General features: G+C 39.9%; 1 protein-coding gene across 2 annotated transcripts in view; it reads right to left on the bottom strand.

Moving 5' to 3' along the window:
- Nucleotides 1–1890: 1890 nt before the first annotated feature.
- Nucleotides 1891–14728, bottom strand: part of GALNTL6 (polypeptide N-acetylgalactosaminyltransferase like 6) — a 457687-nt gene continuing 444849 nt past the window's right edge. For both annotated transcript variants that reach the window (XM_065061335.1, XM_065061334.1), the window contains one exon: nucleotides 1891–12754. In XM_065061335.1, coding sequence (XP_064917407.1) covers nucleotides 12587–12754 — 168 coding nt within the window. In that variant the 3' untranslated portion in view covers nucleotides 1891–12586. The remainder of the gene's footprint in view (nucleotides 12755–14728) is intronic.

Genomic DNA, 14728 nt, shown 5'->3' on the forward strand with positions numbered 1-14728 from the left:
CAAGAGATCACAAACTGCCTTTCCCCATCTGTAGGCATCACAGTGCACCGAGGGAGGCGAGGAGGTGGGATCCATGCTCTTCTCCTTCCAGGCTAGCAGGAATATGCATGGCAACATCTCAGACTTGAAGTAACAGAATAGTCAAAGCAGAAGCCTACTCAGCCTCCTCATCCCTCTTCCCATGCTGAAATGCTGCATTCTGGGCTGATAAACATGCACCAGTAACTGCTGTATAACTCCTGTCCACTTGTCCCTGCAAACAGGGACAAGCCACTCATTTCAGAAGAAGATAAAGTCCTTTCTTTTCTCCCTGCTTCAAGTCTTATTACTCTCCTGATCTGTCCTTAACTGCAAAAGCTCTTTAAAGCTTTTTCCTGAAGGTTTGCACCTGTTGTTATCAGAGTTAATTAGATAATTGATATACAATTCACATAAGGCTCTGGTTTCCTCAGGCTGTGAACTTTAGATGCTGCAAACGGCAGAATCCTCTTTTTTTTTTTAAAAAAAAACAAACCAACAACTGTGTTTAACTTTAGGTTGAATTAAAACTAATGCCTAATTGTTTTTGATGTATCTAAATCACTTTATTGTTCTTTCAATAATAATTTTTCTTCGTTCCTAGTTGTTCCCTTGTTAAGGGTAGTGCCTGTAACACTAACAACTCCAGCCTCATTAGGGATTTAATAGAAGGTTTTGTTATTAATAAAATCCCCTTCACTTGTATTTTGTTTTGTTGTTGTAATCACCATTTCAGTTTGTCATCATTCTGGAATGATATTTACCAAGGTTGCTCAGTAGAACTGACTGTAAGGAATCAGTCCCAAACACTGTGTGTGGAAAGTTTAGGTCACAAATAACAGTTTATATATTTTTCTTTTTCCTTTTTTTCATTTAGGGATGCCTTCAGCTTGCATTTGACACAGCACAATTTTAAGCTTTCTAGATGAGGAACAGTCATGTGTTTTTAGTACGTGCTTATAGTTTTCTTATTTTTACTATTTTTAAGGTTCAAAGGTCTTCAGAAACAATGTTCACTTTAACCATTCCCTCAGAAAGCTGCCTGGATAAATAAAAATTAGACTGTGTCCAGTTAAATCCTACCACAACTCTGCCACATGCAGTGGATGTCAGGGATGAATTTAACCAACTAATTTAGATTAGAAAGCTTTATGGTAGAGGTACAGACTAAAAGCTAAAGCATATGGGTATACATAAAATTCAGTTACAGGGCTTAAAGAGATGCAAGTCAAAAATAGAAAAATAATTCCTTTAAAGATAAATAAAATAATAGGTAATAAGGACCTCTTCCTTCTCTAGTCTTTGAAGACGATTGATTGGCTATTGCCAATAACTCCTGCATTGCAGCTACCCACTTTCAGTAGGCTAATCCTGCTTAGGAAGATGATGTATTGTATAATACATGTTATCAACTGTAGATGGAAGAACCATCAGTGGTGCTGGGAATTTCTAGGTCATTTGGTTGACTAGGGTATTTTGGTGTGGAAGGGGACAAATAATCTCTGCTTACATGGCTTTTTACTAGAATCAAGTCCTTACTGACTTTTTCGATGCTTCTTTACCACTTGAGGACTCATGTGTGTACAACTGTTTGTCCTCACTTCTGTATTTGCCTCTTATTTAAGTGGCCATTAGAGAGATGAGCTTTGATATTGCCAGAGCTAACAGTTCTCTGTGTTAGAGAAGACGACTTTGGTTTCTCCTTCTGTTGCTACGACACAGCCGGTGTGGCCGGGGGCTGTGGGGACTGTGAGCAGCCGTATGGCCCGGGGCAGCCCTGCAGCTGGCTGGGCTTGTCTGTCCTTTACCCACTCAACACAGCGAGTTATTTTAGCGGCAGTAGATGTACAACAAATTGAAACATTAATGTGATAGCTTCTGAGAGGTATTTATTCATTCAGATCATGGTATTTTTTTTTTAAATTGTACTTCAGCAATCTTTTACTTTGTATTCTGTCACGTAATACATCCAAATATAAATAGGACAGGTGTACAATTTTTATTCCATAGATCAGCTTCTTAATTACAGTCTAGTAATTTACAGGCATGTGCTCTCTGTAAAACCTTTAAGCATGTCTTGAAAACATTATTTTAATGCATCAGTAAGTTGGTCAAAGCTTCTACAGCTGTTGTTTAATAAGATCTAAGCCAACTATCTCAGACTAGTCAGCACAGAAGTGTATGTTTTCCTTTTACTTATTAGAATGTATGTATTACTAATTATAATCTATTGTATAATACTTCAAATGCACACATCTGAAAATATTTTCCCCATTTTTTCAGAGAGCTATATTTACTAAATTACAATAACCAAAGAATTTGACCTTAACACTCAGAAAATTAGACAACTCCATCTAACTTGTTCATTGAGTTTTACTGGCCACCTACCAGCCCAGCTCATCAGTGGCTGCCTTGCCTACTAGCACATTGGATGGGAATTACACAAAGTTGTCTCCAGCCCTCCTTGGCCCTTTAAAAATAGTTTATAATAGCTGAATTGCCAGGGAATGTTTTGCCCTGAACGTTGTTTAACAGCGATTGAAGGCTGTAATTCCAGACTCTCAGAAAAGTGAGAGAAATGGATATTTTGCAGGATACCCGCAGGAAAGGGTGTTTATTCACAGAGATGCCTGGAAAACACTCTGACCATCAGAAAGGCTAGTTGATAAACAGAAGCATCTCAGTGGCTCAGAAGGGACCACAAATTTCTTTTTGCCACCTGATGCTTGGCAAATCGTGTGTTTATGCGGGCTGAACTGCTGTGAAGCGTTAAGAGATGTGCAACGGACCAGATCATCTGAAGACCTGATCAGTACCGAGCTGCTTTGGCCAACAGAGTTTGAGGTGGAAAACTACAGGTCAGGCCAAAGTCAGAAGGCATGTGCCCCTTGTAGGGATAGCAACTGTGGAGAAAACCTCCCAACCATGAAGATGAGGTTTGTATAGCCACAGGGCAGACTTGTGTGGAAAACTGGCATCAGAGTCCTGATGAAGAATGATTATCCTTCCAGGTGTGGATTACCATGATACATTTAGACGTAGAGCAGTACCTGCAATTTGGAGACTGATATGACAGTAATAAAAGAAAAAAAACTTTTTTTGGGGTCTTATTTTTCTTCTATATGAAATCCTTCTTCCTTGGTTGGCAATCTTTTTAATGGTGCATTTGTATGACCTTCACACTGGTACTCTGATTTCCTAGGAACCTGTTTAGTGGAGGGACAGAGTGCAGTTTCTATCCATGTGTTCTGGTTACAAGCAAATTACTCCAGAGGTGTATAAAAACTAATAGGAAACAAATGAAAGGGTTCTCTGCTAACAGGAAAGAAAAGGTGATGTTTTACTGCCATCTCTGCAAATGCAGCTTTGACAATGAGAATCATGGGGACATCTTTTTATAGCTATTAACTTTGCTGACAGATTGTAGAATAAACTGGAGCCCTGTGCAGCTGAAAGCAAAAGCTGCTGCAAGTTGGACAATTTATTTTTTTGGGGATTTTGCAAAGAAATTCCTTCTGACTCTCTGCAGCTTGACTAGAAGTTAACCTGCATCATGCATTTATCAAAGCCTATACATCCATTTCAGAATTGAAACAATGCCTTCAGTTAAAGTTGTTATAATCCCTTGGTTGCTTATACAAACCACATTTTAATGTAATTCTAACTAAGTTTCCTGTATCTACATTAGCTCAATAATGATAATCACAAGTTAAAACCTGCTTATCAAGGTGAAGTTCATTTGCTTCTAAACATTTGTAAGAAGTGTATCCACTGAATAAGATGCTTCTGTTCATAGACATTCCCCTCTCTGGGTAGCACTGGATTTTGAAGATGGGTGAGAAAGTACATCAACAATGACATTTTCTCCATCAAAGATGTTTGTCTATCTGTACTATGAGCTATAACTCTTCCACAGACAAAACTTGTAGTGAGACTGACCCACAAGGACAGAACTTCTCCTTTCTCCTCAGGTGCCTTTCTCCTCCCTACCCCTCTGCTAGCACAAGCTGCAGCAAGCAAAGGGCTTGTGGTTTTGCCAAGTGAAGATTAAAGCAGCTTCAGTCACTCATATCTTGAGGATGGGATCTGCAACAGCAGAAACACCTCTCAGCACAAACCAGAAGAGAGGGAAGAGAAAGGACCAGTGTTCTGGCAGGATCCTGCAGATAGGAAGCCAGCAGAAGGGAAGAAAGGCCAAACTGGAAAAAAGGATAAAGAAAATAACCGAAATGCATAAAAAGAGGTGAACGCTGAAAGGAATCAAGAAGGCAGAGCTATGATGCTCTTTTTTTAAGAGCTGTATTTGCTGTTGGAAGATAAACACACATTGTCTTGATCCTCATAGGGAGCAGGCAGAGCTACTTTCTACTGATCTGGATTGACATTTCCTGGAAAATTTAGGTGAACACTTCTCCTCTTTCAAAAAGCCTGAGGTACAGGGAAATATTAATCTGAGGTAAAATAGCAACTATAATGTTTTGCTTCTACACACTATCCACGAAGTATTCTCAGGAACATAGCTTTGCTGGAAAACTCAGCGCTGGCTTGGTGTCCAGCAAAGCTTTGCTCTAATTACACTCACAATCAATACATTTCAGATTATGCAGTTCTCTTTATTCTAAATTTAAGTGCTTTGCAGGAGAGGGTGGAACTGATTGCCTCTCAATTCCTGAGTAATTGTGATGGAAATAAACATGCAAACCCTGGTATAAAGAGGTATCCAAAATTATCAGTGGCTGACCTTTGTAGGTCATGCTTCCTTCATATCCAGAAATAAACCTGATTCCTGCCCCTTCCCTTTTCCCACCTATTTCCTCCTTTCTTTCTCAATTAAACTGCCATCTCCTAATCTCACCATTTGGCCTTTCACCTCTGTGAAAGCTCATGACTCCTGATCTTCTTAATCTAGGATCATTACCATCAATCACTTTTAGGCAAGGAAAACCTTTTTTCACAGAGAGATGCCAGGGGCCTACTGATCTTTTAGGCTGATAATATTGGTTTAGTTTTGGTGCCAGTTGAGCTTTTTGACTAAACTATGCCTAGTGGTGTTTTGTGCCAATTAGATGCTCCAAGCTGATCAACAGAAATTTGCTTGGGCTGCAATTCCTTCCAGCTTGAGTCATTAAACTGGGAGAGGTGAAGGATTAACTTAATTAAATCAACTAATACTTTGACAAAGCATTAGGGATATTGCGAAGGTTAATACAGGCTAAGGTTAATGAGGACCATTTTCCTTTTCTATGTCTTAATGTCTTTTAGATACCATCACTCACCAGACTTCCTTGCTGCAGCTCCCCTCACCTCCCTTATGCTCTCTGTGATATGTCTCAATGCCCCATGCATCTGCTTCTCAAAAATGGGTCATCGTCACTTTTTCTGCATTTTCTGTGGAGTACGCAGTCCTGATTATTCCCTGGAGCTGGGCATCTACCACAATGGCCACACAAAAGAAGGAGGTTTCTCTTAGTGTATAATTAATCTGCTTGACAGTGCTGTGGACAACTTTAGGTAACCACAAGTTCTTGCTGTTTTAACCCATGTCCTCTTTGTTCCCTTGTTGTCTGCACTGTCTTCTTAATGACCACTGAAGCACCTACCGCACTACCAGTTCCTGTAAAAAAAAAAAAGGCAAAAATAACAGGAACTTTATAAATAGCTAAGACTCTTAAGGCATGACTACAATGTTTGAGTGCAATTTTTTCAGGAACTGTTCTTAGAAAGTGATGTGATTTTTTTTTCTGGCACCATGCTGTCCACCCACTGTGCCAAATGATAGCACATCATTTTCAGAAGTCCTGCTTCAGGGGTAGTACCACTGATATTAATCATACCGAAAGAACAGAAAGCCACTGCACACAGCAAATGTATTTTCTGAATGCTGTTGAAGCCTTCAGGAAATGTGATGCATTTTTTTATCATCTCTAGCTAAACAATCTCACTGTTTGTTTTTACACGTTTCTTAGATTTTTTTTGAGGCTTTTTTTTTCCTCTCTGTTTAGATTTTCTTCAGTCCAGTGCATTCAGAATTACAACAAGGAAATACAAGATTTCAGGAGACCTCAAAACAGATTCATGTATTACCTGTGGTTAAAAAAACCCTCATCAGCAACTAACTGTACAAATTCACTAAAATTTGATTTTTTTAAAGAGTAAGAATCTTATCTAGAAAGCACTACGCAATAAAGATTTACTAAACCATATTACTTATTAATGCAAAATTTTCTGGGCAATGGATACTATTTTAGGACAAGAAGTTTAACAAAATCTCTTAGAACACTAGACACAATAGCCAGTTTTTGGTTTGAGGATTTTTGTTACCTTTTGGCTTATTCCTGATCACTTTTTAGAGGTCTTTCAAAATTTTACTTCAGACTTATCTTATGTAAAAGCTCTTTTGGACCCTTGTGTTGTTGCTAAGAGGATATATAGACCAGATTTGGAAGGGAGTTTAATTAATTAATGAACTTTCTATGCCTAATAGCAGTTATAAAAATCTACTTCTGATCAGCTTTTTTGTTTTCAAGGGTTTTGAAATGGTTTCCCTAACAACCTTGTGAATTAAAAAACAAAAATAAATCCATTATCATACTATTTTTTTAATGTACATCTTGTGTTCTCTTGAAAAATGCTGGGCTAACAGCATTAAAGATTGATGCTCTTTAAACAGAAAATGGATCCATGGCTGGCGACAGCCACACTGAAAGCCTCCCAGTACTGCCTGCTGAAAATGTGCCATCTCCAATCTGTCTGGGTAGGTTAAAAAGGTCCCACTCACTCAGTCCCTTGCAGAAGTTATCAGTAAAAATGTAAATGAATTCTGAGGATGATTTTTTTTTTTTTTTTAACAAAAGTGACATCTTACAGAGGTGCAAACTATCAAATCAATTTGGTTAAGCTATTTATATATGTTTCTTCTATGATCATCTGTGGCATCTGATTTCACTGAGGTCATGGAGACGTGGATGCCTGGCAAACTGCCAGTAACTGGAGATTGTTAAGTGCTTGTCAGCTTCCTTTCCAGCTTAGTCTAACTTTATCACAAAGAAGACCTAGGTTCAGCAGCTACAGACCATTTATTCATAAACTGATAACACCCAGGAAGTATGCATTAAAATATCCATAATGTTGCAGAAACATTTGTTCTAAAGCAATCTCATTTTTCTGAAATAAGACTGTGCCCAATGAAAAGTGAAGCCTTGCCATGCCTCTGCAACAAGGCTGTTCCTTTCACATGTGAAATGCTTTGTTTCCCAGCTTCCCCTCCCTCCTTTAAGACCTCTCCCCCAGGTCTTCTCTTTAGTTTAGATTTTGGAATATATGCAGGGAAACTCATACGATTTTAGTGTTTTAATTGCACTAGGTGTTGATTCCGGGTTTTCCAGATGCTCCCTCCTGTGGCAGTAGTTTGCTGGTCACTAAGAAGAGTCAGACAACCTTAAATGGAATAGGTTTAGGGTAGGTGCTGATAAACTCTCTTAAGATACAAAAATCTCGTTTTCAGGCATGCTGATTAAAGCCCACTGAGCCATAAAATAACTAATTGGAAAAACCTGAAGCAAGTCATCAGTTGGGACACATTAACATAGCTCCACTGAAATGATAAGTCCACATCTGTTAATGCTACCTGTGTACTAGATTCAAAATATGTTCAGAACTACCTGGTATTTAAAAAAAAAAAAAATCTGTGAGGAAACTTCATAGCCTTTTAGAGAAATGTATATTCAAGCTAAGTGCTCCTGGTGAAATATAAGAGGAAGCTCCACCTGTCCATCCTACCAAGTTTTTCAGGTGTTTCTTGGCTGGAAAAGATATGGTTGTAGGAAGACTTAAAGAAGTTTCAAATGTTAAATTAGTCATGGAATACTGTTATCAGTGGAAAGCTTTGGAGAACACCCAAGACAGAATTCAATTTAGAGGTAGGGATGATCATTTATTATTAATGAAACTTTCTGTTGAAGGAGTCCTGTGCTTAGCAAGTCAAAACCATTTTGTGAATCCATCATCTCAAACACTACAGGTGCAGAGCTCTGAACTACACTGTCCCTAGGGCCACCCTATATCCATAGTAGCAGGACTGCAGTTGGCTGTGGGGAAGTTGCATGGTAGCTTTTTGTCTCAGTTTTTAAAAAAAGATAAAATTGCTTAAGCTGAAAACAGTGAGATAATAATCTTCACCATCAGTCTAATGTGTCCTATTTTTTTTTTCTGTGCAGTTCTGGTTATACTAAATATTTGTAAGATCAGTCCATTCAGTGAAAACAAACCTCTCTCCTCCATCTACCTCTTTCCACTGGTCACATGTACATATGTACACACACACAGATATGCATACGTGTGTATTTCTATGCTGCATTCTGGCAAGTTCTTATTAAACTTTCCTCAAGATATGGACTTTCATTTAACCTTTATATTTCCAGATTGATCCAACAGTTGCTCACTGTTGACCCACAACAAACTAGAATACATTTTTCCTATGTTTTACCTATAAAACGCTCTCCATCATCTTTGCCAAGTCTTGGGAAACGGGGGAGGTGCCTGAGGATTGGAGGAAAGCAAATGCCACTCCAGTCTTCAAAAAGGGCAAGAAGGAGGACCCGGGTAATTATAGACCGGTCAGCCTCACCTCTGTCCCTGGGAAAGTAATGGAACAGCTTATCCTTGGTGCCATCTCAAGGCATATCAAGGATAAGAGGGTTATTAGGGGCAGTCAGCATGGCTTTACCAAGGGTAAGTCATGCTTGACCAACCTCATAGCCTTTTATGAGAATGTAACAAGGTGGATGGATGATGGCAGAGCGGTGGATGTGGTCTACCTTGACTTCAGCAAAGCCTTTGACACAGTCTCCCACAGCATCCTCACAGCTAAGTTGAGGAGGTGTGGTCTAGACAATAGAGTAGTGAGGTGGGTTGCAAACTGGCTTAAGGAGAGAAGCCAGAGAGTGGTAGTCAATGGTGCGGAGTCTAGCTGGAGGCCAGTATCTAGTGGAGTACCTCAGGGGTCAGTACTGGGGCCAATATTATTCAATATATTCATTAACGATTTGGACGAGGGAATTGAGTGTACTATCAGCAAGTTTGCTGATGACACTAAGCTGGGAGGTGTGGCTGACACGCCAGAAGGCTGTGCTGCCATCCAGCGGGACCTGGACAGGCTGGAGAGTTGGGCGGGGAATAACCTAATGAAATTTAACAAGGGAAAGTGTAGAGTCCTGCATCTGGGCAGGAACAACCCCAGGTTCCAGTATAGGTTGGGAGACTACATATTAGAGAGCAGTGTAGAGGAAAGGGACCTGGGGGTCCTGGTGGACAACAGGATGATCATAAGCCAGCACTGTGCCCTTGTGGCCAGGAAGGCCAATGGCATCCTGGGGTGTATTACAAGGGGGGTGGTTAGTAGATCGAGAGGTCCTCCTTCCCCTCTACTCTGCTCTGGTGAGACCACATCTGGAATATTGTGTCCAGTTCTGGGCCCCTCAGTTCAAGAAGGACAGGGAACTGCTGGAGAGGGTCCAGCGTAGGGCAACGAAGATGATTAAGAGAGTGGAGCACCTCCCTTATGAAGAAAGGCTGAGGGAGCTGGGTCTCTTCAGTTTGGAGAAGAGGAGACTAAGGGGGGACCTCATTAATGTTTATAAATATATAAAGGGTGAGTGCCATGAGGATGGAGCCAGGCTCTTCTCAGTGGCAAACAATGATAGGACAAGGGGTAATGGGATCAAGCTGGAACACAAGAGGTTCCGCTTAAATTTGAGAAAAAACTTCTTCTCAGTGAGGGTGACAGAGCACTGGAACAGGCTGCCCAGGGAGGTTGTGGAGTCTTCTTCTCTGGAGACATTCAAAACCCGCCTGGACATGTTCCTGTGCGACCTCACCTAGGCGTTCCTGCTCCAGCAGGGGGATTGGACTAGATGATCTTTTGAGGTCCCTTCCAATCCCAAACATACTGTGATACTGTGAAAACCTAAAAACATTAGGTAGATTGTATTTTTTCCTAGAACATCTGAATATTAGTTATGTGGATTGTTTTCTGACAAGGACTGCTAGATCTTACAATTAGTGTCCAGCTATGAATAAGGAGGTTTCCCTTGGCAGTGTAAGATGCTGTACAGCATTTCACAATGAGGGATATAAAAGGCATAGAAGTTCTTTGCCTTAACAGCAGCCTGCTTCCCATTAGCCATTGCAAAATGAGACCACTGAGATGCAGTCAAACACTGAAGGATATAACCCTACCAATATGTGCATAACATAAAATGCTTAGCTAGTTTAGCAGTTCTCCTTTGCCTCTAGTTTGGGCGTGCAGTGTTGCTTCCAGGACTTTGACAGTTGGGGGCCACTTACAATCAGCATCTTGAGGGCTGCATTTACATTTTAGGCAGCCATTTTCTTCTTTTTTTCAAATCCTCTTTCCTCATGTTCAGGCTGCAAATAAATGATGCTACAAGCACTGCACCTGGGAAGGCTGACAGTCTGCAGTGCCTGCTCTGGTTCTATGTACTGGCAGCTAAAAAAATCTGAAGTATCCTCATGCAGTAGCCTTACTGCATCTGTTCCTGAGCGCACCATATCTTCAAATTAAATTTAAACAATACCTAAACCAGCTCACTTAATTTAATACCATAGAAGGAGAAGCCTAACTCTACTGTTACAATTCTTTCAGATTATTTGAAAGATCTCTTTACTAACTTGCAGCAATTTTTCAATGTACGGATGCATTTCACAATTTTCCAAGTGCATGCATTCTGAATGCTACAGGATCTTATTTCCCTCCTAAAAAGTTCCTATGACCTTACAATTTTAGATCTTAATCTACAACTACAAGGTTCTGCCATAAAACAGCACATAGTTACGGGTACTAGAACCATCCTCTGGATGCAATCAATGCTCTTTGTGCATAAACACAGCCTAAGGAGGAATAAACAAAACACAGCCACCCTACTCCCTCAAAACAGGGTAGATTGCACATCATGATTTTGGTTAGTCAGCCACCTCTCCAGCAATCAGAATAAGCAACTTAATTACATATGATATTTTGGGAACCTGAAAGTACTGTTACAGCCACTGCTTAGAGGATATGATCTATCTGCATCTATGGTGCTTTCATCTGTCAATTCATCTTTCAATTAAAAGCAGGCCACATGTTTACTTGATACAAACTTCTACTTGCTCTTACCTTGAAAAAAATCTCAAAACGGTAGGTTCTGTTCCACACGAGTATTAACTGATTTCTGCTAAGAAGAACCATAGGCCCCCTGAACAAGTTTGAGAGGCCTCTCATGACAGCAGCATGATGGGTCTGAGGGACACCATGGGTTGCAACAATCATTAGCACGAATTGTGCCTGTGCCTAAAGTACCAAAATATTGTAATATTTAACTTGTTTGCACTTCTTGTTTCGTCTGTCACGAGATCTACAATGCCATTCACTTGCTAATTTTGGAAAGTTCTAGTGATTTCCATCACAGATTTCAAAAACTTCAAAACCACCCAACTATTTTCATGTCAATTTTTCTCTCCACTCTTATCTGTCAAGAGCACTGCAAGATCTTTTAAGCTGCACTGCAGGGAGTCAACACACTTTTAGGTGATGACAGTGTACGTTAATTTGACTAACCTAGTTCAGCGTGCAGTATGCAATTATTTCCTACTCTCCTGATTTTTTTTTTCTCTCCAGCCTACATTTAATTTATACTTTGGTAAGGATTCTACCTTTAGAAAAGATAGCTAGTCCACAAGCCCTACATTATGCTGCAGCTGCCGCTATTATATTTGTCACTGAAAAAAGAAATCTCACCTTGTGTGACAATGGGATTTGAATCACAATTACTAAATATATATCAGATATAGAAATTTGATTGCTTTTCTTTTTTTCCTGAAGGGGGGAAATGTGAGAGCAAAACCTTACAGTTTATTTCATGCTTCACTACAGTGTAATTCTAGACCCTAAGATTTCTACCATTTCTACTTCGGTAATGAATGGAATGCAAAAGGGAGGTATTTAAAATTAATTGCAGCAGTTCTGAGGGTTAAACCTGCTTAACCCAACCTTTTATTAAAAGAATGTCAACAGAGCATATATCTTGTCTAGGGAGTGCTGGGACATCATTATTCTTCTACCAGCATGTTTAGTTCTTAAACCTGGGATTTCTTCAGGTTCCTGTAGCCATCATGCACACCATATACCCATCCCAAATTATAGTGTCTGTTCTGAGCTACTCACTACAGCAGGATTTGACCTGAGAAACTCTAGAGTTTTGTTTTTCTTTATTAACTTAGAGTACTTTTTAAACAGTTTTTAAACATGTTTTTTTTTTTCCCTTGACCGGCAAGGGAATTTTCAGCCTGAAGTTCTCAGCAACATTCGGTGAGGCTCTTGGCCAAATTCTTCAGATGCTGTACATCCACAAGGACAGCCTGCTGGCTCTTGCTGTGGCATTTTCTTAATCCTCAGAACAGAATTCCTGGATCTAGGAAATTTAATTCCTGACTCCTTCGACCCAGATGCTGACCAAAATGTGTTCTGCAGTCTGTATGTAATTGGGTGTGTTAATTTTTTTTTTTCTTTCTAGGAACTGGCCTTGCTGTTAAATTTTTCTAAAACAGTCATATTAGTATGTTCAAAAATCCACTGTTGAGTTTCAGATAAAGGATCACATCTGTTCATGAAAATCTTCTTCTCGGCTGGGTTGCAATCTATGCAGCTGCCGCTTACTGGATGGAACAAAGTTTTGTCCTACAGGAATGAGAAAAAAATAGAATTAAGTAGCGAATGCCAAGTCATCAGAAGTGTTCTTATTTTATAGAGTATGGATTAACACAGCCCTGTCTGAGAAGATTTTGTGGTCTCTGTGCACTAACCTTGTGTAATAACCACAGCTATTATAAGGAAGCTGTAGAGAATTGAGTGATTTTTTTTTCCCCTTGGGTTATTATCCTTCATGAAATTAGGAATTCAAGAAAGAATGAGGTGACATCTTCTGGTCTTTAACTACAGCCACGTAATATAATAAATAATACAAATATATAAGCATAATGATATATCATAAACATAATACAATAAATAGAATAATACAATATAATAAAATATAATTTAAAAGATAATGTCTTTTAATAACCTCTGCACCTCATGTGCTTGCCTGGACCCCATCTATATGTCTGAACCTGAGAAGTGTTGGTTTTGGTTTGGTTTGGCATTTTTTGGATTTGTTTTTGATAGCTTCTATCGTGCTTCTAGGCAGGAGGATCTGCAACAATCTGGCTGGAAAAAGGATACTCTTAAACTTGAGAAAGATGTTAAAAATGAATCATTAACTGAAGTGGTGGGATGGACAGATCAAGCCAGGACTGATTATGTCAGTTCTCACCCCATGAAATGCAGACTTAGCCTATGGCTTTGGCTCTCTCCTAATAAGAAGGAAACCCTAACACTGTTTTATCTCCCTAAGGAGATTTTGGGAGGATAAGCATTGATTAAGTTTCTTTAAAAAGGTTATTTATTATTATTAGTTTTATTAATTTTTGCTTTGCAAAACTGGAGTGAATTGAAAGTAACCTGTGAATCTTTGTAAAGCAGAAACTACCCAGACGAGCAACTGGTATTTGTGGGTTGAATAGTTTCAATGTATGTAGTTCATGTAGGTGAGTGTTGGAGAGACAGATGTGGGAGTGATTAGATGGTCTGAAAGTTTCCAGGGACTATACGCTTACTGTGTCTGTTGAAATAAATTTCAGATTGCTCCTGGTAAACCACATTCAGGCTTTTCTCCTCTGTGTCAAACGTGCCCTGCCAGTATTTTAATACTAATCCAGGATAAGCCTCCTTGCCCAGTTTGTGAGAGGGGAAAAAAACCCCAACAAACTACTTGTCAAATTGCAATTGATTAAAAACCCAGAAAAGTGCTCTGGGTGCTGAGCAACAATCATACAGAAACTTCAAATAAAAATACCCCACATTTGAAAAATGTTTGAAGACAAACCCAAATATAATATAATAAAGAATCAATAGCTTTTTAAAAGCACTTTTGAAAAAGAAATCATGTGCCTTGGCTGAGGGTGATGGTGTTACACCTGCCTTTCACAAACCAGGTTTTCACCTCCAGCAACTGTCCTTTCCCCAAAACAGCGGGTAAACACACCCACACACAAGACTGTAATTCAGAGAGATGCCATCAAAACCAACAGTGCTAAACCACATGGGCTGAGGTATTCTTGCTCTATGAGGTGAGCAAGCTGGATAACTCATCTTGCAAGAAGGGTCTAACTGTACCTTGTACAAAGGGCTGTCATGGCCTTGCTAGGAGGTGGGCTTGCAAGAACTCCCAAGCACCCTACAAGGTGGTAGAGGCACCCATTTGCAACTTGCCAGCTCCTCCTGTCCTTCTGTGAGAGACTGATGGAACGGCACTGCCTGAAATCAGGACACAGTGACTGTGCCATGGCCACCCCGCCTGCTGTGGGACCTTGAAGGAAGGTGGCATCTGGCTTCACTTCTGTCATAGTGGGGCATGAGGGTCAGCCAAGCTACTAGGAAGCTGAAGCTGGAGTATAAGAAGCTTTAATAGGATAGCTGGTACCAGAAGAAAGGAAACTGCTTCAGTACAAAAAGCGTACTATGAAAAACACTCCAGCCTTTCCAATGAAAGCTGACAGTCTTTCTTCTCACAGAAATATCCAGGGGATGCAATTTTTGAGTGAAGCATTGTTAGTG

Source organism: Columba livia, chromosome 4, assembly GCF_036013475.1.
Source record: "Columba livia isolate bColLiv1 breed racing homer chromosome 4, bColLiv1.pat.W.v2, whole genome shotgun sequence".
NCBI lineage: Eukaryota > Metazoa > Chordata > Aves > Columbiformes > Columbidae > Columba > Columba livia.